The 25,086-nt window shown below is 37.3% G+C and overlaps 3 protein-coding genes across 3 annotated transcripts in view; 1 reads left to right on the top strand and 2 right to left on the bottom strand.

The window, feature by feature from the left end:
• abl1 (c-abl oncogene 1, non-receptor tyrosine kinase) overlaps positions 1-5,805 on the bottom strand; it is a 34,073-nt gene extending 28,268 nt beyond the window's left edge. The window contains exons 1-2 of the mRNA XM_007568782.2: positions 5,233-5,805; positions 2,387-2,770 (exon numbers count right to left, since the gene is read on the bottom strand). Of these exons, the coding sequence (XP_007568844.1) occupies positions 2,387-2,513 (127 nt within the window). The 5' untranslated portion in view covers positions 2,514-2,770; positions 5,233-5,805. The remainder of the gene's footprint in view (positions 1-2,386; positions 2,771-5,232) is intronic.
• Positions 5,806-6,676: 871 nt separating this feature from the next.
• On the bottom strand, positions 6,677-9,981 carry exosc2 (exosome component 2). The gene is made up of 9 exons (XM_007568763.2): positions 9,642-9,981; positions 8,841-8,942; positions 8,678-8,723; positions 8,259-8,348; positions 8,109-8,174; positions 7,937-8,005; positions 7,506-7,682; positions 7,235-7,363; positions 6,677-6,980 (listed from the first exon to the last, which is right to left on the bottom strand). Exons 1-9 carry the CDS (start codon positions 9,761-9,763, stop codon positions 6,900-6,902), a joined length of 882 nt encoding a protein of 293 aa, XP_007568825.1. The 5' UTR covers positions 9,764-9,981; the 3' UTR covers positions 6,677-6,899.
• Positions 9,982-10,467: 486 nt separating this feature from the next.
• On the top strand, positions 10,468-23,890 carry LOC103149555 (RAB6A-GEF complex partner protein 1-like). The gene is made up of 4 exons (XM_007568774.2): positions 10,468-11,067; positions 15,986-16,093; positions 23,289-23,368; positions 23,756-23,890. The coding sequence occupies exons 1-4, from the start codon at positions 10,927-10,929 to the stop codon at positions 23,865-23,867; spliced, it is 441 nt and encodes a 146-aa protein (XP_007568836.1). The 5' UTR covers positions 10,468-10,926; the 3' UTR covers positions 23,868-23,890.
• Positions 23,891-25,086: the final 1,196 nt, after the last annotated feature.

Raw genomic sequence — 25,086 nt, 5'->3', positions numbered from 1 at the left:
TAATTTCTGGATAAATAGATTTACAACCAGGGGGATAATTTGTCCATTTTATGAAACGGATATATCGTGAAAACAGTTTCTGTTCATGTAAAGCGATATTTCAGGTGATAAATTGACTGAAAGTGGAAAGCAGAAATATAGTAGCAAATAGGGAGGAGGTGGGCTGTCATTGTAGATTTAAATAGGGTTCCTCAAGAAAAGAAGGTATGGACACACATGATGGCATTAGGGCTGTGTAAAATCGATTTTGTGATATACATCGATATTTTCTTTCCTAGAAAAAAATCAATATTCATCCATAAGTATTGTAACATCCAACTGTCACCTTGCTCACTCACTGCTTGCTTCGCCGGGAGAGTGATTAGGTCATCAGGCTTAGAGTGATTCCTTCAGATGTTAAGTGTCAAGGTTAAAAGGTATCAAACTATTCAGAGCAGGCTACTTGGTGCACTTTATTTACTTTACAAATGCATGTAAGCTACAGTTTGTACTGTTTCAACTAAAAGAAACATGTTTTCTCACCACTTCTTTGATTCATTTTGTCCAGCGACTTTAAGTCTGTGTCCATGTCCAACCAGAGCCAGGTATTGTGTAGTTGGTACTTTTAATCAGTTTTCAATTAAATTAATTCGATCCAACTCTATAACGGTCACAAAAAGTTATCAAAATCACTCGGTCCCTCTAAAATCTTTCAGAAAATCGTAAAAGTGTATTGAATTGTATCGTTTGCTGAATATTGCAATATATATCGTATCGTGAGCAGAATATCATGTATTGTATCGTATTGTGAGATTATTGTATCGCTACAGCCCTACATGGCATAGCATGTTACTAAGTAATTTGTCAATTAATTTAATGCTAAAGTATTCAATAGCTGCAGCTCAACTCTGTTTGGACTCTATCAGGCTTTCTTTTTAAGTCAAATTTGTTGCAAAGTGTAGAGTATATAACTATAACATGCACTTTCAATGCAAAGATCAAAATATAATCCAAAATATTTAAAATACCTGAGTTTTAGACTGTGCAATTACAGCGCTCTTGTTTCAGTGTTGCACAAAGTATGCGCCCCACAAGTCATGACATAATAGCCTTAGACCGCTCTGACAAGTTTTACGGTCTACATCCCCCTGCCAAAATTTGTTGCAACATGTTGATGACATCTGAAACAATCTACAAATGTGCATGTGAAAGAATAACAGATTCAATAATCTATTGTGTTAATTTCGAACAATTTCAACTGAAAATATGGGGAAATTTATATTCTGGTGTGAATCCTGTGGTTAATTTTAAATGGGGGGGGGGAGGACATCACAAATGAACAGGTTTACTTTTAGTTATCTCTGACTGAACAAAGTAGGAAAAGATAAGTTGTCAAATGTACTCATTACCTTATTTAGTCAATGTGTAAAAGACTGCAGGAATTCCTGCAAATCTGTGTTATATTTTCTACTAATCTGGATAATAAACAAAGACACAGACCAAATCAATGGCAATTTCATAGCCAAATCCAAAAAAGGTCACACAAACGCTAGGAAAGCAAAAAATGAAGGCATGATGTCACAACTACTAGTAGTAATTCCTGAGTTATTTTATCATTTTAAGAGTCATGTCTCTAACTGTGATACTAAAATTATCATCCTGGAGTATCTGGAGTCCCAAGCTTTGCAAGAGAGTTTTTTTTGGTCAACTTTTTGTTGTCAGAAGTTCTTATAAGCTTGTTAAATGTGTTCTTGTATCTTTTGCAATCATGTCTATTATTCAGCTGGTTAGATGCATTACCAATATAATAAATACGGCTTACAAATATTTGAAAAATCCTGGAATTGCGATAATTTTGTTCATAGTCACGACACTAACTGATCCAACAAATACTAGATGCAAGCAGACCTTTTAAACTGCAGTGACTACTGACATTGCACAGCTCCAGTAATGACCACTAATTAGTTTTCTTTAGACTCTCATTAATCCATCTTTTACTCTTGCTTTTAAAGCCACTTTTCAGTGTCATACAGAACTATACCAAGAGTCAACACTAAAGCCAGATGTCATAATTTATCTTGATAATGATCTTGGCAAAAAAAAAAAAAGAAAAAAAAAGGTGAGTTGAATACGCACATTTTTAGAGAAATTAAAGTTATTTAAAAAATAATCAAATTAAATTTACTTTCACTGCAGTTCAAAACTGTCATCATTGACAGTATTTATTTTGTCACTGTTCAACTACACCTTGATAAAACTATAATATGAAAGCAGGGGACAGAACATAACTTCAGTATGCGTCTGTAGATCTATGCAAATATGATGCACAAAACTAACTAAGCAATCATTCTGTTTTGCTTGAAAATAATTTATTTCTTTATACTTTACGAAAGAGTTCTGATCTTACCGTGTCTATCGAAAACATTCCATGGCTGGCTCACATGGCGTGATGAGTCTCTCTTTCCCCCCTTGATGAAAGCTGGCAAACTGGGTCTCCTCTGGTCCCCTACAAATTTCCCCGGCTGCTGCCCCATAAGGGCAGGGTGCCAGGCTGCAGCCGGGACTATCCAAGCTGGTATCAGTTGTTCCCCGTTCCACAGTTGGGTATCAGACAGGGAGAGGATCAGGGGGACACAGGAAACCCGTTCACTGCCTTAGAACGCTCCTTCCGAGAGAACAGGTGATTCAGGTCACCTGAGCAGATCAAAGTTACACCAGTATGTCTTCGCGTGTCACACATTAGTGGAGCGTCCGCGCTTCACAAGACAAAACAAGCCATTTCAGGGGGAATCTGAAAAAAGAAAAAGAAAAAGTGCATTTACGACTCACTACAGCGATCAATAACATGAATCGGGTCCATCTGAATGACTGATCCAGAAACAATAACTTCTAAAGATTAGGTATGAGATACTGTTACTATGCTAACTTTGATTACTTTAGAACAAAAATGTGTGACCATATTAAATAGTTTTTTTTTACTGTTTGTAAACCAGCTGATGGCTTCCCAGATGTAGTTTTGAAACCCAGTAACCTCATGGAGTGTGAAAGGTATTTCTTCTTTAACTTCTACACCTCAACTGTCTGTGTTTTTAACAACCGAAAATGTTTCCAGCAGCCACATTGGTCTTTTCAGTAATCATGATGAAAGTGTAGAAATCATCTTTCAACCCAGTTATTGGCAGTGCAACAACTGGGGAATACTTTTTGATGCATACAGCTGGGGACTCGGGTCACTGCAATTCTTTTCCTGGCATCTCAGAAAAGGCCTTTGGGAACCCCATAATGGAAAATTTTTTGGCATTTTGAAATTGCAATTTTTTTATAACTTCAGTGTGTTTTGGTATTGTTAAATTGCCTCTGAAAACTTAAATAAGGCCAAAATTGCAAATACAAAACTGTCTCCAACTTAGAGAGTGCGCTAAACAATAATTTTACAAATTGCTAATGTTAACGGAGGGGAGCAGAACAGTACTGTGAGATAAAATTATTCACATTTGGTGTTTCACAAACTGAGAAAGACTTTCTCAACACTGCAGTTCAAAATAATGTGTTAATGAATTTAAGGAGTGGTGCCTGCAAAAAGGGACAATACACACAGATAGTGTGATTCTGATGGACTTGTCCCCACATGTTTAGCATAGAATAGAAAATTGCAGCGTGTATTGATTTTTTGTGATTTGTGAACTTAAACTATGTCATCAAAATGCTTCCCACATCATAACACCAAGCCTTTACTAAGTTTGTTATTGTCTTGGTCAACAGCTATATTTTCCCCTTTGAATTTGTCATCCTTTTCTGCAAATTATCCATTAGATTCCAGCTTTTCAAAGTGAGTTGCATTTAAAGAAATACTATCTTCTTAAAAAAAAAAAAGAAAAAACATAAATAAAAACTTCACTATAACCAGGGGTGTTTTGTTTGAAGGTCAAACACAAAACCAAGACTTCCCAACAGAAGAAAATTAAACATTGGGCTCGCAGAACCAGAACAGAATGCTGACATACCATTTTTGGGGGAGGGGGTTCTTGAACATTTTTGCATTACAAAAAATGAATCTCCTCCTAGATGCACTAATCAAAATTGCAGTCGCTGGTCGGCGTTCACCTGGGTAAAAACTAAAAAAAAAAAAAAAATCTTTTTTTTTTCACTCCATATTCCTTAAAAAATAAGGACCGCTAATATTTACAATCTTAACATGCTAGGGGTGCCACGATTGCAGTTTTCTGGCTAATCGTTGATTATCAATCTTTAAAAAGTCTGACCTGCCAATTCCATTTTTGGCTGCTGACTTTGCAACATCGGGGCGACTACTAACTACAAACATGCAGACATGACACATAAAACTATCATTTAAAAAAAATATGCTTTTTCCCCATGCCAGCTATATTTAGCATACTTTGATAAATAAATATTGTTTTGACAGCAAACAGATAATACCTGCCATACTATTTGTTTGGGTGTTTGAAAACATAATCAATTAAGAGTTTTGTCAAAGCAAATCTCCATATTCCCATACAATAAATGAAATAAGTGTCCATCCCTACATGCATTCCTTTTCATGTTTTCTTTTTTTGACTAAAAATAAACAAACAAAAAAATAATCATCTGAATCAATTAAAATCTAATTGATTTTAATCGTCTTCCTGGGCTTTCCATGTCATGCCCAGGAAGACAGGAAATTGATTTTGGATAGAGAAAGCCTCAGAAGTGCATCTTTACTTTAATATATTCCCGTGTTGTCTATGAGTCAAAGACCATAATAAACTTAAGAATTATTCACAGGACATGCTATTTTACCTGAAAACCTGTAGAGGCTTATGGACATGCCTGCAATTTTTTAGTTAGTAACTAAAACAGCTACTGAATGCTAAAGTTTTAGATCGCATCCAAAATGTGGTAGATAAACTCAACACTTAATGAATAGCACGTCTGAAAAGAAGTTTGAGTTATTTTTCAAAAGAAAAAAAAAATATTGCTGTATGCATAATAATTTTGAAATATATGAACATCTTTAAATTTAGATTTTCATATTTTAGAAGACGGCTAAATGTTTTTCTACACTATACCCTTGATAATTCAGACGTAATACGTAAAATTGGAGTACCTTTAACTCAGCTGTCCGCTCGCAATAAACAGTTAATCATCAGCAACTGGCGACAATGGTAAATTGAAACATTTATATCACTTGGAAACAACTTATTTTGCCTCTAAAACGTTAACAAAGATAAGATACATACACGTATGACAACTTACGTGGTCACAGAAACAGTGAAAATGTTGGTTAGCCGGAGCCATGAAAGCTAACCAACGTCTGCTGGTGGTATGCAGCGCGCAGACCCTAAATGCACATCGAGCAGTCAACAGTTGGTTCTTGCTGCTTCCCGACAAACAACTTCGGACAAGTGCGCTAAAACATCTCAACAAATGTGTCTTGGCACCATACATTCCCACATTACGACTGGACTTTCCAAAGTCAGCGCAATGACTTAGTTTCCAACTTCCGTGTCCACTTTTCCCGTCTTACGGAGCTTCTCCCCCTCTGATACCCGGAGAGGAGACGCTTCAATCAAGGAGGCGAAGAGAAGTTCAGTGAAGTCCGCCGGCCAAATAACAGCGACTCTTTCTGCAAGCCCTGTCCAATGCTCACAGCAACCGAGCTCGTCGATACCGCCTGCTCTGTTTGCGTACTTATTCATCGCTTTCACGTCAAAACCGGAGCAGTAAACTTTGGCCGAGGAGCAGTTGTTTCGCCGAGGCCGCCATACTTCCATACGCAAGGTGGTTTACAGAAAAATGTGGGTGGCGCAACGTGTGACGTCACGTTCGTGCGTGGGATAGTGCTTTGGAGCTGAAGCGGCTTCACAACTGCTCATATACAAACCTAGTAAGACTGATTAGTTACTCAGTAGAACAGACATGGACATATTTTGTTACAATTATAACTCCTGACTTTCTAACCCTGCGGCCAAATACAGATTTGAAGAGCAACAGCAAAAGCAAGTGAGGTGGGATATTTTAATGAGTTACAGCATTTAATTGAAGTTTTGAAATCACAAACTATATCTTCCTTCAGTGGCTGGAAGGTTTACTACAGGATAACTTAATTTTAATCAAGTGGTTCGGAGCAACTTGCATGGTAACATGACGATAAAAAAAAAGACCTACCAGTTGGAGTGACATTGTCTGATAACTTAATATAATTTTAGAGATAATACAGTCAACACCACTGTCCTATTAAGTCAAATGTTGGATTTTGATCATGGTTTTCTTCTTTTTTCAATTGATGATTCTTTCACTGTTTGTTGCACAAATAATTTAACATACCACTTCTAATGAACCATAAATATAAGCAGATAAAACATTTTTTTTAAAGCTGATTCTCTTTGAAGATTGTTATATTCTGAGAGATGCCTGTCTCATTTTTTATCAGAAACAAACATATGGGTTTAATGAAAATTAAAAATCTAAATATAGCAGAGGTATGAATCATTTTGGGCTAAACTGTACATAAAAAATGACAGGTAAGTATATAAAAAAGGGGGAAAAAATTAAGGAATACTTTGGAAGTGAAGTCTTTAAAAAAGGATGTACAGTATGTCCTGTAGCTGATGCGAGATGTTTCCCCATAAGAAAAACTTCTGTACATTTTTCCATCTTTGAAGTTCCACACAACAGACAACACAGAATCCAAACAAAATAGAAATTACAGAATTTAATCAAACAATAAAATTGCTTTGTGTATCAAAAGATGTCAACTGATGTCTTCTAATAATTTACCTTTTTTTTTTGTTTAATCAGTTTTTCGCAACAGTAGCTGTGAGTTTTATCAAATACAAAACAAAAGCCATCTAAGAAATCTAAGTGGTCCTATTAGACAGAGTTTACTTTGATTTTGGTTAGATACTTTAGTTTGTGTCTTCTTAACTCTCGTGTTCCAACAGCTTCTGTTGTGTCAACATTACAATCTCCTCCATCACTTCTGGCTTTAAGATGTCCTTGACCTGCAGCGAATAGATCGTATTTTTTTTTAAAAATGTAAGGAAAAAAAACTTTAACAAATAAATTATAGTTGTAACCGTAACATGTATAATAGACCCATCCTCTGACAATATGCAAGAAAAAAAATGTGTTTCAATTCATAATTGCAGCAGAAATTTCAGCACAATTGCCTCTTGTTCGATTTGTTTAATACGACTTTGTTTCTTCTTTATAGATTACATTTTGGACTTCCGGAGAACAACCCCGTGATTCCTACCTGGTGCTGGAGAGACGACTCGTAGCAATAGAGAACACTTGTGTCATACAAAAGCACTTTATGAGCAGCCAGAGCCAGTAGGCAGTTTCTAAGCCGTGAAATCACCTCTCGATCCGACAGGCTCACAGGCTGAGAGGACAGAGACGGGACACACGCACAAAAACAACCTCAGTTAAGCACAGTTCACGTGTGGTTATATTTAAAAAAATAATTAGAGCCGAGGTCTCTCAGTGCTTTTCTCCAGGTTGGCGTTTGTGGATTCTAAATCTACCTCCAGACTGGTGTAGAAGCCTCCAGCTTCCTCTTCTTGCTGTCCCGGCGTGGGATACAGCCATACAAAGCCGTTATTCCCCAAGATGATGGAGGCTCCACAAGGTAGGTTGTGGAAATGCGTTTTCTGCCTCTTTATCAGAGACGGGGAAAGCTGCACCAGCACTCCTTGACCCAACTGAGAGAAAGAGGACAAACAGATCATGAGGTAAAATGACGACTAAAAATTTTAAAGCAATGCAAAGTCGATCTTTAATTAATTTTAATACACACAAAAAATAAACTTTTAATGATAAAGATAAGAAACATAAGGATAACCTGTTAGAACTGCAATGAAGTGGTAAACTGGTCATCACATAGTAGTGTATCATCACAATACAACACAGAAAGAAGAAAACCTCCATGAAATAATTGTAGCGTACTAAAACTTACTTTTCCATACTTTAAACTACGAGTGTGAAGTGACAGGGCTCCGTCTGAGAAAACAGACTGCACTTCTGCCTAAGAAAATCACAGGAGAAGGCAAAAAATGCCCATTATTCTTGGAAACGGTAAGTATGGTAAAATACAAGTCAGAGGCAATGAAAGACTAATGATGCCCTACACTGATGAGATCGCCCTCTTGAAGGTATTCTCTCATGGTGAGCTCATCTTCTGCTGATCGTCTCCTCTAAAAGGTGAAATCAAACACTTGAGCAAACACTGCAACACAAAAAATGACTAAACAAAATCAAAGTTATTTCGATCATCTCACCAGTTCTCCTCCCGGCAGATTGACAGATGACAACAAGAGGACAGAATCTAGTCTGGAGTTGGTCTCCACCTTCCAACGCTTCTGTTGAACCTATGTTTTATCACAAATGGAGGACCAACAGTTTTTGAAATAAAAAAAAAGAAGAGAAAAACAATCATACAAATTCTATTTCTACCCTGAAAAAAAAAATTAAACAGGTGATCCAATTTAAGAAAATTGAGATGATTTGTAAGAAGCAATCAAATTGAGTCTATCCAAGTAAACATATTGAGTTTATTAAGTTGCCATGTTAAACAAACATAAATAAATAAAGTCTGACAAACTTAGTTCAATTATATGTTAAATTAACTGTCTTTTTTTTTTTACATTTGGAGATTCATTTTCTTTTTACAGCGTAAGGAGTAAAAATAGAATCTCACCTCTGTAATTCTACCAACTACAACATCTCCAACCTCACCATTAAATCTGCAATAAAAAAAAGATCAATATAATTCAAATGCATTTGCAGAATTAAGTAATAGCAGTACATACGCATTGTCTTAGTTATTAGAAGCACCAGGAGTTCAAAGTTGATTGACTCACCTCGTCTTAAGAGGTCTGACACATATTAGTTTGTCCACCCTCTGCACCTCTCCAGCCACTGATGCTGTCAGCTTGTCTTCGTCAACATATGTGCCGTGACCCCTGGAGGAAAATGAGAACTGTAAATATGGAGTCAAAAAGCCACAAATAATGCAGACTTTGTCTGAAGATATGTGATTGGATTTAGTAATGTAATTTCTACGTCTGAATACATTACCATCTGTGAATCTACAGCAGAAATTGATTTGCTCCAAACTCTTAAGTTTGTGATTATGCTACTGGCTGTTCCATCCTCACTAACACATCTAAGGTTTTATTCAGTATTTGGGGCTGAAGTTTCAAGAATCCAAACAGAATGTTAGACATTAAATTTATTAATTGTTGTTAATGAAATAACTAGGTTACTATTTTTTTTTTTTTTGGGTAGGGGGTGGGGGTATTATCCTCCTCATAAAACAATGTAAATTTCATGAGATCTCCAGGGAAGTCCTACAAAATGAAAAATACACCAGGAAAAGCACTCAAGATTAAGATTCTGTAACGTTTACCTGAAATGGGGAGACCAGGCGTTTTCAAGGATTTTAAGGAAAGTGAGCTTTTTTATTATTATTATTATTATTATTATGATCCAAAAACCTTTTTTATTTTATTTTAGAAGAGACAGTTGATATATTTTCCCGATTCCAGTTTCTACCAGGTAGTTGCTGCATCGCTTCTCAAATAAGTTTAAAGAAATGTTAAAATTGTGGGGGTGGCAATTCAAGTCCAACAAATTCCTCTACTGTTTTGCTCGTTACGTACCTCATGAACCCAGTGTCTGAAGTGATCACATCTCCAGGGACAACCAGATCTTTTCGGTCACCAGCAGAATGTGAAAGAGACATTGAGTTTTTAACAGTCGGTAATCTCATGTCCACAGCCATGTTGCTCTCTTTCTTTCTTTTTTAGCTCCTGAGCTTCAGCTGGATGTTTCACCGCGACAGACTTAAGACAAATATTGAATTATTTAAAATACAACGTACTATATTAGCTCTAAAGTCCAAACAAACTTTGGTAAGCTTAAAATGCCTTGTGCTATGAGTGAACCATGCTAAGCAAATAACAGTCTCATTTCCGAGTGCTTCTTCTAAACCATGTGCCATCGCCGCCTTTAGGTAAGGAGTGGAATATGACTCAACCCGTTTACTCGCCATATATTATTTTTGGATTATTATTATTGCAATATTCCACCTCAGTTCATGAAAGAAAGAAAGAAAGAAAGAAAGAAAGAAAGAAAGAAAGAAAGAAAGAAAGAAAGAAAGAAAGAAAGAAAGAAAGTGGATGCTGTGCATGGTAAACTTTTGGAGTGAGAATTTTGTCTTTTGTTTACAGAACGAAAGATCTGACTAGCAGGTTTACAGCTTTCTTCCATTTTGTTTACTTTTAAATTTTACTTTCCGACATATTTGCTGTCTGCTTGTTAGACTTGTTAAGAATTTGACAAAAAAATAGGTAAGTTTCTTTTTTTCTGTTGGTACTTTGTTTCGCCGCCAGATGTCAGCGTCGAGCCACTCTGTCTTCCTCGCAGCATTTCTCACATAACACAAAGCTGACGTCACAGTTCAACACCACGCAAACTCTCCGGTCTCGCCCAATCAGCGTTAAGTCGGATAGACGCTTGTAAAAATGGCGACGGTGAGGCAGAGTGGAGTGAAAACTGGACTCTTAGCCGTGAACAGACACCTCTGGTCAAAACACCGAAATAATTGATACGACACTGGGAGCGGAAGTTATTCGACCCGTTTGATGCTTGCATCTCACAGTTGGAGGCTAAGTGGAGACGCAGCGGTTCTCTTTGCTTTTGTTTTCGGGAACTCTGGGTTCCCTTGGACCGCTCATTAGCTTTAAGTTAGCCGCGTAGCTTCACTGGCTGCTTGAATCTATCTTTATGGCATCTGCGTACCGATAACCTGCGCAGTGCCAAAGACTGGGATCTTCCAAAGTTTTTAATCTGACGAAAACGGCCGCTAATGTGTCATCTGGATTAAAAACTATTTAAGGAGGATCTCCGCACTGTTGGAGTGTTGAGGAGGGAGTTTCAGCCGTCATGTATTTTCTAACCGGCTGGCCCCGGAGGCTGCTTTGTCCGCTGAGGAGTGCCGAGGAGCCCTTTCACATCCAGCCCAGCTCCCAGAGGTTTTACTTCGCCTTGCTGTCAGAGACGCAGCTCAGCGTCTGGTTCTCTCGGGTAAGTTGAGTGAAGCTGCTGCCCGGTGTCGGTCATGTTCAAGAACTCAGCTGACCAGATAACAACAATGCCAGCAGTGCTAGTTTCACTTCAAGAAACATTCGACAGACTCTTTAAAGCTGCTTCATTATCTGGAAGCCGCTTATTTTCTCTGGCAGTAATGTGTGTATATCTACGAGAATTATAAAAAATAAAAAACTAGGTAATTTAGATAACAGAAGTGAGGCTTAGGTTGGTGAGATTTTTTTTTTTTTTACCGTGATGTGTTGGCATATGGTTACACCTGTACACTCACCACTGAGATGGCAAATGACGTTGTTTTGCGTCATTTCAGAGTGCGGTATATCCACACACCTGTGTAGAGTGATGGTTCTACTGTGCTGTCTCTCAACAAGTTGTCACAGAGATCTAATTGCTTATTCGTAAGAGCCTGTTTTTAAAATTCATAGCTTACAGTAATATCCATCCAGAATGTTTAATAGTCGACTATTCAAAGATGTAATACCTTTGTGCTCATCTCATCCTTTAGTTGGATTTTGTAGACAAAATATTTGGAACATGATGTCAAATAGGCCTTTTATTTGTATGTGTTACTTATGATATTGGTAAGATTCTGTTTATTGACTTTTTGATTTTTTTTAAGACCTATGTAAACAACATCAAACCAGTGTTTTTGTCTTTGACTTTGCAACATATAGGTTATTTAATTTAGGCGGAAAAACTACACATAAAATCTGTGGCAAAAAATATGGAAATCATTCACTTATTCATTAATGTGTCTTTGAGCAGGGACATCACATAATGCTGCATTGTAACCATTGGCCTGTGTTTAATCCTAATAACCACAGACTGATTTGCGTACTCAGTTTGTGGTTGGGCTTTTTTTTTTTTTTGTTTAAAAGAACTATAACATAAACCTCTAGGTATGTTGAAAAGATAGGTTGTACATTCAGATCAAAAAAAGCAGCTAAAAAAATCGTGGGAGTTGGATCAAAACAAAAAATATTGCATGTTGGATGTAGTGCCAAACAGCATTTGATGAAAACACATTAGTTTTTTTGCCTTTACCTCACAACATTTGTGTTCCTCGCCTGAACCGGGTGTTGGAAGCTTTTTGACTTGCTGAGATTTGCATTAATTTCAATTTCTCGCTCTTAATTCCTGCTTAGTATTAAGCTTTTGGGGGAGCTGGTTGGCTCAAATAGTAGCGTAGACACACCATGTGCAGAGGCGACAGTACTGGGAGTGATTCCTGGTCCCTGGCTGCTGCCTGCATGTCTTCTTCTTTCTTCACCCTCTTTCCTATCAAAATAAATGTTCTATAAAAGCCCTTAAAATCAACTTTAAAAAATGTGCTGTTTGACTGGGTTCTGCAGTTCTGCAATAGTAATATTTTACATTAACATTACTTTTTGTTTCTTTATGCTAACAGGACAGCTAACTTGTACAACTTATTTGAAGACAAATTTGTATATTGAAGCCCATCACTGATGTTTACTAAAAGCTTCATTTAGAGGAAGTTATTTGACCCAATAACCTATTGCATTGTTTTCCAGACCGTTTGTATATTATTAAGATGCAGTAACAATGGATAAGGGGTCACTGTTAACTTCCTCAGACACACCCAGGATTTGGAGCATATCTTGCTTCCCTTCCGTCTCTGTCTGCAGCATTATTACGGGCGACTGTGACTCTGTGGGTAGAGTAGTCGTCTTGCGATCGGAAGGTTGTAAGTTCGATCGGAAGGTTGTAAGTTCGATGTGCCCTTGGGCATGGCACTTAACCCCAAATTGCCTACCGAGCTGCGTATCGGTGTATAAATGTGTGAGCGCTTGTGAGTGCGAATGGGTGAATGTGACTCTAGTATAAAGCGCTTTGAGTGGTCAAAAATGATTGGATAAAGCGCTATATAAGTTCAGTCCATTTACCATTAAAGAAAGATGAACTCAGAAACTGAACTGTTATTCAGGATCTTTTCTCTCTTTAATTTCATGTGTCTTCAGCAGCAGCCTGAAATCAGGCAGCTCAGCTGAGGTGCAGTGCAGTCGTTTGAGAAGTAGAGTAGTAAATTGATAAATGTGTTCTGTTCTGTCACACAGACACATAAGTACACGTGGTTCTGCATATTTTCAAAGCACAGACTTGGAGCAATTGTTTGTGTATTCTGTAATGTTTTCCTAAGTCTTCTTTAGCCAACAGTGACTGCATGTTTCAGGCACTTGCTGACGCGACGTGGGAAATGACAATAATAATACAAATACATAGCATGTTAAGTATCCTGTTTATAGTAGCTTAGCAGTTTTTTTTATTTGAAATGCAAACGGAAATAAGAATATAGAACATACTTGTATTTCTAAATGTTGTTTCCTTCCTTCTTTTTGTCCTTCCTTTCTACCTCATTTGCTAACTTCTCCCTCCTTGTGTCCTTCCTACTATTCTTTCCTAGTTTTCTTACTTCCTTTTGTCCTTTGTTAATGTCCTAATCTACTTCCTGTATTGTGTTGGTCAGTCAGTCGTTTTGGTTTGAGTCATAATCTGTTGTATTTTTTGAAAGTCATCTGGCCTTAAATGAGAATCAGAATTGTGATAAATGGAATCAAGGATGAATTGCAAAATTTTCAGAAAACTATAGAATAAAGTTTTTGTTTTGTTTTTTCTTCTCAGTGCAATAAAATACTAATCTGTAAAGAAAACAAACTCTTTAGTGGGTAAGAAACTACAGTTTCAATTTTACAAAAATAAGTTAAGAGAAGCTTTAATCATTTTCAAGGAAACTATGTTGAACAAGAACAAAATTACAAGTCCAGAAGATTTATTGTGTTATGATCCTTTAGTGCTGAACCTCTCTGTAGTTTGTGCTTTAGGAGCTCTAAAGAAGACAGAGGTTTCTGTTTTGCTGTCAGTGACATTATTAAATTTTAATTATATGAAACAAACACCATAGAGAAGAAAGAGTTAAACCATCTCCTCTAATTACATTGACTAAGTATCCCTGCATCTAAAATTACACGTGGACACATTTTTCCTACTTCAGGACCTGACACACTTGTAGGTGTTCAGTGTTTTTCTGCAGTACTTTGTCTTTTTATGGTGACGAAAATAAAACAAGTTCTCACCTTTTCATCAAAATGCCAACTACTTTTTTAAAAAGTGTGATTAAGGTATTTTTCCCACTTCTAATCATGAAGCTGCAATAACTTCTCAGCAGGGTGCATGTAGCTGTCAGAATCAGCAAGTAAAAGAATAAAACAAAACAAGAGATGGTGGTTTGGGCCTTAAACTTCTACCAGATTTCATTTTTTAGCAGCTTCTTCTGTATTTAAGAGCCTGATAGATAAAGTTGAACATTTGTAAATAATATATGATAAACACACTGCTTCTGACAAGGTAAAGGTACAATAGGATGCGTATTTATTTTTTCTCTCTCTATCGTGTGGCATAAATATTAGCTTAAACATCCTTTTATTGAAACAAAAATTTAATCATGTCTATTATGTAGAAGACCTCTGTGGTTAGGTTGTGATTGTTCATGTTTGTTCTGCCAAAATATCTGACTTCTGGTGATTTTGGTGGCAGTCTATCTGTGATGAGTGGCCTGTACGCACCTGCTTTGTTCGGAAATTTGAGAGAGGAGTGGCTACACTGGCTTCGTGCCGAAGTTGACACATCAGCTAGCCTAAACTTCTGTAGCTTTTGGCACTGCAGCTGTAGTCTACAGGGTATCCTGACTGTTACTAAAAGGAACTCATTAAGCAACAAAATCAAACAACCAACTCTTAAAAAAAATCAAATAAAATCATGTGACTTACTTGGTTCTCATGAACATGGACAGCTATGAGGAAGTGTCCACAACTCCAAATTGTACAAATTCAGGTTTCTGGGTGACTGTGGAATTTGGAAATTCTTCAAGCCGCAGTTCAAATAAATAAAAATATGCATTTTTCACAACGTCTAGGAAAAGAATTTGCATGAGCCGTTGATGGGGTTTATAAAATTACAATAGTCGCAGCTTGACCTATAAAATAATATTAAGCTTCAGAGCAAAAAAAAAAAACAAAAAAAACTTTGCTGGGGTAAAATTTAACCAAATGGCATGCTCTGTGGTGTGCTGCAGCTTTACAAGAAATCCTCTAAGGTAATTTTGTTACAATCAGTAACAAAATTACTGATTGTTTCCTCCTCCACAGAAAAGCTAAAACTCATTGTGGAGGCACAGAAACCTGTAATATTTATGGATTGTCATGAATTATCCTAAATTCATGACAATTTAGGATTGTCATGAACTGCCATGTGATACCTATGGCAGTACTGTTGTGTTGAGGTATTCAGTACGAAAAGCACAGTAGGGTCAAGCTTTCATTCAAATTTGCCACAATCTGCAACTTTCAAATTTGAAGGACAAAGTAGGACAGTCTTAATGCAGAGTGAGTGACTTGTCGGCTCATTTTACAATACCCATAATGCCTATCCTAGCTTGTTTGAATAATGATACATATTGGAAAAAAAAAATCTTTTGGTGTTTATTTATTTCAACATGGTATTTTAAAAATTAATCTGTACAAGCAATGATGTAAAAAAAATAAATAAATAAAGTTAATCTAAATTATGATTTTTTTTTTGTGTACCTGGTGGTTTCTTAAATACACTCTGTCTCTGCTGGAGTGAGAAGTCCCACCCTAACACAACCCCAAACACTGCATTTTAAGACCCCTAATCATCCTTTACCAAGAGCTATGTTTTAAAACTTAACCAAAACGACTAAACACAAAAAAAACAGCCCAGAGTTTCTCTCATGGTTGATTCTTTTTGTTGAATGGAGCCTGAAAAGTTCGACATCATGAGGCATTTAGTTTTCTGTGTTTCCTTGTGTTCTGAAAGTACTCATTTTCTTTTCCATGTCCCTTTCCTTCACACACAGCCCAGTGTTTTGATAGTCAGCTACATTGAGTCTGCAAAGGCAGCGGCCCAGTTTGGCTTTTACCAGAAAGCAGAATGGAAGCCAGACGACTCCATGGTCGCTGTGGCGGTAAGTACGCTGTGACATTTCATCCGCTCTCATGTTTAGTTTCATTGATTAGGCTCTACCCTTTTCTAATATCCTCTTGGCAATTTGCTTGTAAACTTGCTGCAAACTTAGCTTTATTGGCATTTTCTTCAGATCAAACTGTGTTTTTTTTGTTGTTTTTTTTTTTTGTTTTTTTTACCCCCCTGCATAATAGCAGCCTGTTAAATGCTGAGGACTGTCAAAGTTCTTGCCAGACTTTGAGCTTGTGGTCGTTTTAAAAAACTCACAGACTGCTGTATGTTGGTGGAAAAACTTAACATGAACTTCCATACAGGCTTGAGACTACATTAAACAACAATACTAGCCCAACTATTTGCCTTTGTGAGCATTTTTTAACACCAAATGACTCCCTATTGTCTTGTCTCCACTTATCTGCTGCCTTTAAGGGTTTCTGCTCTCTCTCCACCAATATTCCTCATCCTTCATGACCAGATTGACCAGTTACTCTGTGTGTTTTAGCTTTCAGGTCAATAATGAGTCATTTATCAGTCACAAATACGATTTTAGAAAGAATCCCCCTTAGGTATGTTGCAGGACAGAGCCAGTAATCTTTGGACAAATGCTGCACAGAAAATGGTTCACAGTGACACTACAAAAACCGTCAAAATGCAGGCAGTAACAACCAAAATAGTAAAATCAGAATGTGATGTTTGAATGGCTTTACTGAGCCGTATTTGCATAATTTCAACCCTTTGTCCTCTGCTTATCACTGCACGATTGAGTCTACTCAAAGTGAAACGATTCAAACAAAGGTACTGCATTGTGTTCATCAGTCGCACAGCTTTCATTTTCAGTTGGATCCAAAGGTAGGAGTAACTTTAGGTAATTTTATTGACGTTGAGGCTATTTTAAGGCCATCTTGAATCCTGAGCTGATTTATTACTTATGGGACAAAACAGATGGGGAGGAAAAAAGGTATAATTCTCTTTAACTTGGGGATACATCATCTGTTCTTTTCTTTTCTTTTTACACCCACACTTTTGTGACCAATGAAGTAGCGAGCAGGCCATTTGCTAGCAACAGTGTCAAGGACAGAAGGCGTGGTTAAAGCATTGTTTGTCCCAAAACAACACCTAATATCCTTGATGCCATTTTGTCTGTCAGGTTTTAAAACGGAGAAAGGCAAAAGGCCAGTAAAGTGGGAGCATTCAAGATCATTTGGGTTTTTTAGTTTGAAAGTTGTTGTTTTTTTTGTAACATCTAATCTAATATTATAAAGACAGAACATGATTGTATAAATGATAAATCTGTTTGTTTCAAAACGAGTCAATAAAATAGAGGAAGATTAAAGGCCTGATAAGCTTCTGCCTTGTTCAAGCTGGTCTGTTTCCTCTTCTCTCTGCTCTTGCTTTTTGTCTTTACCTCCTATTGTGAGCTGAAAATATACATGAAGGAATGCCGCAAATGTGTCTGGAAAAGAAGCCGCTCGCGCTCTTTCCCATTCTCGCCTGGTCTCAAGGCAGCAGGGAGGAGGTGAAGAAGTTAAAAATATCTGGATTTAATCTCTACTCACAACCTGACCTTTGCAAACACAGCTTAGGTTTGACTGTTTCTGACTTTCCGGTGGCTTTTTTTAGCCTCAGAGTAAACTGTAAACATCAGAAATCAATTTGATGAGTGTTATATTTGATATTAAAAAAATAAAAAAATTAAAAAAAAGCTAATTGCTGTCTTTATTAATATGCACTCAAAATATATAGAAATTAGTTGTTAAAAAGCCCTGACTGGAAAACCTTGCTTCTAGAGGTGTGTAGATTTTAAAGCAACAGTTTACATCTGAGCTCCTGTGTTAGTTTATCTAGTAAAACCCAGTGGGAGTCTGACAGCGCTGGAGGCTGGAATTACATTTTTGCAACAATAACTCCTCTCTCTGTTTTTGCTTTACTCAAATGACTTGAAATTGACTATTTCAGTTTCTTTTTACTTATTAGACATGCCTGAATAATAAGCAGTAGTGCATAAAAGAGCCAATAAGAGCTATTTACCTCATCTTAAACAGTTATGCTACTTCTAACGGACGGGTTGCATTGTTTGTAGAGAACATGTTGCTCATTTTTAGTTAAATTCTGCATCAACTGCATATGAAGCATCTTGGAGAACAATCTCAAACCACCAGGACTTTGCATGTTTCTACTGATCAAAGCTGTTTTAATGTAACGCAGCAGAAGCTCCTGCGTAGAGTCAGACCGTGGGATGTGGGCGATTTATTGGTGCGCAACGCAAGGTGCAGTAAGAACCACGGATTGAAGGCAGCGAAGCTGTTTATTGGGAGCATGTGTTTTTGTTCTTCAGCGCTTTCTTCAGATACTGATTCAGACTTTAAAATGCTGAGAGCTGATGATCTTCAGTGTGTGTCTGTAGTTTGCAGTGTTGCTCGAACTGAGCTCAGCAACATCCCGCATAAATTATTACTCTCTCCTTTTTACATATTGCTTTTTTGCCTTCACTGCATAAATGAGTTTATTTAAAACGTTGATGAAAGTCACAAAGAAAAAAATACTTCAAAACATATCGTTGATCTTTACTGAACTTTTTAATTCACTTATTACCTGTGTGTGGCTCAATTTTAGGAGTAATGTAGTCATTTATCTGTGTATTTATCTTATTTATAGTCATATTGTATTGATTGTCTTTAATGATTTTTGACACATTTGTTCTTATTCAGGGAAGTGACTTTCTTTGGGAAGAGGATCCAGACATTTTACTCAATTATGAGCAGCAATACTAATAATATTACCTAAATAAAAGTAAAATCTATTCTACTGATGGCAGTAAATGTATCTGAGTAAACATAAGTAGCTACCACCCACCTCTACTTAGTTTTTATCCGTCAGTGTTTACTCACAGATTAAGGACAGTTTCCTGCTTAGCCGCTTGGCTCCAGAATCTTACTTTTGTCTACTTCCACAGGGTTTAATGGGTGTAGTTTGTTTGAATGTGGTAGATTTATCCTGGCTGTGAATAAAGCACAATCATGTATTCATTTTAGATATATTTCTTCTTTTTGCACTGAACAGCTTCCCATCAAAGTATTTGCTTTGGTCAAAAATGCGTGTAATGTAAGAATCAAGGAAAATGCAGTTGCCAAATAGGCTGTAGCTGCTCTGCTGAGCAATGCACTGGAATGTTTCCCATCCATCATTTGCCGACTTATCGTTTTAACAAGTGCATTTGAAAATCAGAGTTGTTTTTCTAATTTCATTTACTTTTTCTGGAGTCTGTTTAAGTTCACAGGTACATTGATGAGCAAATACCTTCCCCCGTTATTTTCAAAAACCAACAACTTCTCACATCAAGATTTGTATTGTTGTTTAATTAGAGAAAGAGAGAGAGTAAAGTAAAGTCGGGCTCACCCAGACAGTTGTCCTCACTCTGAAAAAAGCAGCTGTTTTCCAGATGTTAAGGCCGCTCACACACCCTACAGACCCCAAGGCTAACGTAATCGCCCTTTTAAACTATGGCCGGCATCTATGTTTAGCCAAGAGTCTGAATGAAGTTAAGGATTTTAGAAAAAGAACTCAAGGAACTTTAAAGAGAAAAAAAAAACATCTTGAAACACAGGAAATACTTCTCACCGCTGAGCTTTTCTTCCGTCTTTTTTGGGATCATTCCGAGGCCAAAATGTTCCCTCTCTGTTTTTAGACTCTCATAAGGCGCTGCTCAGTAAAGTATAATCTGCCAGGATCTCTCTGCAAGTTTTCTCCTGTACATGCACAGTGTGCATTCACACATACGTTACATTGTGTGTGGGGGAGGAGGCAGCTTTAATTCTCCATTATTCAGCAATGTTCTGAAGAACAACAGACGGTTTAGAAATAGCAGGCTGATTTCTAGATGTAGCGTCGGTATCTTTCTGCTGCGGCCCACAGGTTCTGATCTCCAGCCCGAACATCCATGATGCAACACAATAACAGCGCATTCGCTCGGCCATAAATACAGCTGGCCCTTTCGGCAGCGGTGATCAGAGTAACCTGACTGCACTCTTTAACGGTGATGGAGGAATGCGTTTAGACTTCTTGGTTAGCACACCTGACAGCTGTGGGCTTTCAGGGCGCTCTCAGCCCTGCTCTTGTTAGATACGCGTCTCACATCTGTGCTCTGCTTTTGAGCTGTTTAACTTGATGCGCTTCGTGCCAGAGGCTCCTGTTTTGCAGCAAAAGTTGGCCGCGACGAAGTTTGCATGGATTTAAATGATGATCTGTTGCAGCTGAAGTTGTTGAAGTTCTCCCAGTTTCGAGAAGAGTATCAGCTGGCTGAAAGCTTGTGTGTTTGTGTGTGTGTGCGCGCGTGTGTTGTTGCACCTCTGGGACGAGTTTAGACACGTCTAAGAGAGAGGCTTCGATACGGCATCACACTGTATAGTATTCTGCTGACTTCTCGGTTTCTCTACAAGGACTTCCAAAGTCTTTCTCTTGGTTTGCCTGAAGTCAGCTTTTTTTTTCTTTCATTTTATGTTTTTCCAACTCTGGCATGAGGTCAAACCTTTGATGTTGTTTATTTCAGACACATCATTAAGTCAAGAAGGGTTAATTTAAGAATATTAAATCATATATTTCAGGAATGCTAACACTTGCTACCAAGTGTTAGAAAAAAAAATCTGATTCCTTGACTCTATTGAAAAGGGTTTATCAGATTTTGGTCATGTATATTTTAGCTGTTTGATCAAACAGGTAGGGTTCTTTTTTCTTTTTCTTTTTCATTTCTTTTTTAGTGTTTCACAGACACTTGCTTCACAGCCTGAACACTGATGACTGTTCATGAAAAAAGCCACAAAAACCTCCCCTATGCTGGGCAACTGATTGCCTTTGAACTTCAGTGCCCACATATTTGTGGGGCTCCAGTTGGCGTCCTGCCTCTTCCTACGCCATTATCTCCGCATGTATGATCACATTGAAAGTACAAGGTGTCCTGGAAGCCCTCTTTCTGTATCTACTCTTTCTTTCATTCGCAGTTTTTATTCCCTGTACCGAGTCGAAATGAACCTAATCAAAGCCCCACCGGCAGAAAGCACCTGTACTTGCTTCTAAGTTTTACTGTGATTAACCTGCAGATGAACGATGGGGGGGTGATTGAAGTCGTAACTCTGATTTCTGTAACCAGCGATCTTTTGAAATAAATTTTAGAAATCAAATATACAAAAAAAAAATAAAAAAAGATCCAGAATGTTTTGGTGTTTTTAGAAATTGTTATGCCATTCTTTTAATAGAACAAATGTGTGAGAAACGTTTTCTGTTTCAGATCTAAAAGGATTTCCAGATGTGAGTTTTTAAAAAGGATTTTGCGCATGTTGCAGAAACTGTTCAACAGTGAAAGGTTATACTTAAGAAAAAAATATATATAGTTGTCTTTCTAAATGATCTTTTAGCAGTAAAGCAACCGTAGATTGATCATGATCAGAATGTCTCAAATAAACTGAGGTTACATCTGAATTGTTTTTATTGACGTTTAAAACCTTTTGTAAGAATTGGTGGATTTTTTTTTCTTTTCAGTTTGAAAAATCATTAAATATGGTCCAGCAATCTTGTATGTATTCAATTGTTTTCTTGTCGTTTTTGAAATTGAAAGCATTGCCTATCATAATTATTTTTTGTTAAATTTATGGCACTCCATAACTTTAAAATATTTAGCAAGCCTCAGGTTACCCCCTTTGTTTGTCTCGTTTAAACCCCTTTGTATCCAGATGTGACGGAGCTGGTTTCTATGTACAGACATTGCACAGTCTTGGCACATTTTCGCTGGAGAGGGACTGCAGATCAAGTTTCGTTTCATGTTTCAGCCAACAGGCTCTGGTTCTGAAGTTTCCTTGACAGCAGTGTGTGTCTGTATCCTTGCTGTTTCTCTATGATGACTAGGGAGTTTCTCCAGTGGATGTTGAAATGCTGACAGTTTTACTTTTGTATTTAGCTAATGGCTGTTATGCGTTTTAATCAGCAGGAATATTTGTTGATTGCTATGAAGATAATGGATAGATTTAAGTGATTTATTTTTGGAAGATTTGCATTGTTATGTTTTAACACTGAGGGCATTAAGTATAAAGTGTTAGTGATGCTATAATTCAACCGATGGAAAAAATGAGCAAACTTTCTGATTCCAACTAGTGTTCACCAAGAGATTATGTTTCTATTTCTTTATTCCCACTTTTTCTAACCTGCCATCACACCAATGCACATTATTTTCTTTGATGTCTGGCTAAGTGTTTTGTTTTATTCATTATATTTATCTTTTGTAAAGCTTTTACTTGACACAAATATCAGGTGAATTGGATTTCTCTTGAAGAAACCAAAAGCATCAGAAATATTTATTTCTACCCGTCCGCCTGTGTGAAGATGATTAGTCAGGGCAAGGTGAAAAGTTCAGCTGTTTGTCTGCATTTCTTTTTATGCTTAAATTGAGAGAAAACATGTTATTTAAATGTTGAAATTAAACATTTTCCCAGATAAGTTTATGTCTTCTTATTGGAATCTGCAGTTCATGCATCAAAGAAAACTCTGGCGGTCGAAACATCCTTCCTTATTGGTGAAGAAATGCTAAATAATTAAATATTCTGCAGTTGATGTTGATCTGCTGACCTTTAGATATATAATAAGCCTTTTTTTGTTGTTGTTTTTTGGTATATTCACGCTTCTTCCCATTTGTTCTTCCAGTTGCTCACAATGATTAGAGATTTGTTCTTAAAATCAGTTGAAGTGACACCTTTTCAATTGTAGCATCTTTGTTATTTGGTCATAGGATCAGATAACACCAGAAAGGAGGAGCTGGTCAGTTGCAGGAATAGTTTTCATGTGAGAACATTGCATAATCCCTCACACTGCAGCCAAAAGACCAAAGGTGACACTATGTTACATAACCGTTAAACTGACAAAGTGACTTTTGGGTGTCAGAAATCTTTAACACGAATGGTTAATATTCCCCTTCTTATCTTGTGGCATTCTATAAAAATGTAAAAATACAGTTGAACAGTTTTTAATTTGAGCTGAATTAGCCTCAAAAGGGACTAAAACCTCGTCACTGGCCGAATGCGTGTGACTCATTAGATGTAGTTTCTACGGTAGATGGCTTTCGAACTTCCGTTCAGCAAATCGAAAAACCTTTGAGCCACTTTTTGAAAAGGGTTTTAATGGACAAACACTTCCTGTCTTTCTGCCTTTGTTTTCAGACCGCCAATGGCTACATCCTCCTGTTTGATGTGTTGGGTGGAGGAGAGGAAAAGTATCTTTACGAGCCTGTCTATCCAAAGTAAGTGATGCACACATTCACAGCAGATTTGTATGAATGTTGCAGCTGCTGTCCAGAGCTATTTTGAGAAAAGGTTAATTGTTTTAAGCTAATTGCTCGAGAGAGTGTGCAAAATGCTGCAAATTATTTTTATGTGCAAGGAGATATGTGTGTTTTCTCCTTTTCTTCACTGTCTTTCCTATTTCCATGCACATTTCATGTAGCTTTTATGCAGTTTATTGTGTATGGATTGTGTGAGCCGCTTTCTTCGACAGCATGCCTTGATAAACTGGAACATGTTCCCCCATCCAGGTTGGACACAAAGGTTGAAAACAAGTTCACTGTGGAGTTTCTGGATAGTTAAGTTTTCAGGAAGGTTAATTGGACCGCTTGTTTGCGTTTCCACAGAGGAAGCCCTCGTGTGAAAGTGACTCCAGGTTACAAAGAGGAGCAATGCGCCCCCGCTCTTTCTTTGGAGATGAAGAAGCCTGTGGACCTGGAGGCTCCTATCACCAGGTAGACACTTTCTTTGAATCACTGTCTGCATTTTTTTTTTGTTGTCTGCCTGAAACTACAGACATGCTATTTGAAGAAACATAAAGAAAATACACTGGAGCTCACAAATAAGATTAACTCTTTAATTCAAGTGGATTCTTTAAATTACTGGATGTATGCATGTTAAATTCTGCATTCACTTTTCCCCTCTATCAGTTTATCAAGGGTTATTGACCTGAATTCGGACTAATGAGAGGCATTTAGCTTCACATTGTGATTCTCCCCTCTAGTGGAGGGCCAGAGTAGACCTTGAGAAGTTTCTACAATCACTTAGAAATCTTCTGAAAGAGCGAACCAGTGGTTGGGAACTAAGTAAGCAGAGTGATTGATGGGTAATATTGTCAGGACTATAATTGATTCAAACGAGGATGCAAATTTTCTGACAAGATTTCCAGCTAAGCAGTTTGTTTTGTTGTCTGCTGACATGAGGGTGATGGCTTGTCAGGGTCCCTGATGAATCTGCTTTTCATTTTCACGTTGTCTTCAACTTGATGATGTTTTGTCTACTTTTTTTATTTATGTTTTTAAAAAAGGGTTCATTTCAAAATTGTTTTCTTGTGTGCCTTGCAAAAGTATTCATATTTTTTCNCAACGTACTATATTAGCTCTAAAGTCCAAACAAACTTTGGTAAGCTTAAAATGCCTTGTGCTATGAGTGAACCATGCTAAGCAAATAACAGTCTCATTTCCGAGTGCTTCTTCTAAACCATGTGCCATCGCCGCCTTTAGGTAAGGAGTGGAATATGACTCAACCCGTTTACTCGCCATATATTATTTTTGGATTATTATTATTGCAATATTCCACCTCAGTTCATGAAAGAAAGAAAGAAAGAAAGAAAGAAAGAAAGAAAGAAAGAAAGAAAGAAAGAAAGAAAGAAAGAAAGAAAGAAAGTGGATGCTGTGCATGGTAAACTTTTGGAGTGAGAATTTTGTCTTTTGTTTACAGAACGAAAGATCTGACTAGCAGGTTTACAGCTTTCTTCCATTTTGTTTACTTTTAAATTTTACTTTCCGACATATTTGCTGTCTGCTTGTTAGACTTGTTAAGAATTTGACAAAAAAATAGGTAAGTTTCTTTTTTTCTGTTGGTACTTTGTTTCGCCGCCAGATGTCAGCGTCGAGCCACTCTGTCTTCCTCGCAGCATTTCTCACATAACGCAAAGCTGACGTCACATTTCAACACC

This window comes from Poecilia formosa, unplaced genomic scaffold (genome assembly GCF_000485575.1).
Source record: "Poecilia formosa unplaced genomic scaffold, Poecilia_formosa-5.1.2 Scaffold6, whole genome shotgun sequence".
Taxonomy (NCBI): domain Eukaryota; kingdom Metazoa; phylum Chordata; class Actinopteri; order Cyprinodontiformes; family Poeciliidae; genus Poecilia; species Poecilia formosa.
The sequence above is the reverse complement of the archived record's forward strand: the minus strand, read 5'-3'. Positions and strand labels throughout refer to the sequence as shown.

Coding starts and splice junctions, on each gene's coding strand:
- LOC103149555 (XM_007568774.2), top strand. CDS start 10,927: ATGTATTTTCTAACCGGCTGGCCCCGGAGGCTGCTTTGTCCGCTGAGG. Junction 11,068..15,985: donor TCAGCGTCTGGTTCTCTCGG/GTAAGTTGAGTG, acceptor CTTCACACACAG/CCCAGTGTTTTGATAGTCAG. Junction 23,369..23,755: donor TACGAGCCTGTCTATCCAAA/GTAAGTGATGCA, acceptor GCGTTTCCACAG/AGGAAGCCCTCGTGTGAAAG.
- exosc2 (XM_007568763.2), bottom strand. CDS start 9,763: ATGGCTGTGGACATGAGATTACCGACTGTTAAAAACTCAATGTCTCTT. Junction 8,175..8,258: donor ATCTGCCGGGAGGAGAACTG/GTGAGATGATCG, acceptor TTCACCTTTTAG/AGGAGACGATCAGCAGAAGA. Junction 6,981..7,234: donor AGTCGTCTCTCCAGCACCAG/GTAGGAATCACG, acceptor TATTCGCTGCAG/GTCAAGGACATCTTAAAGCC.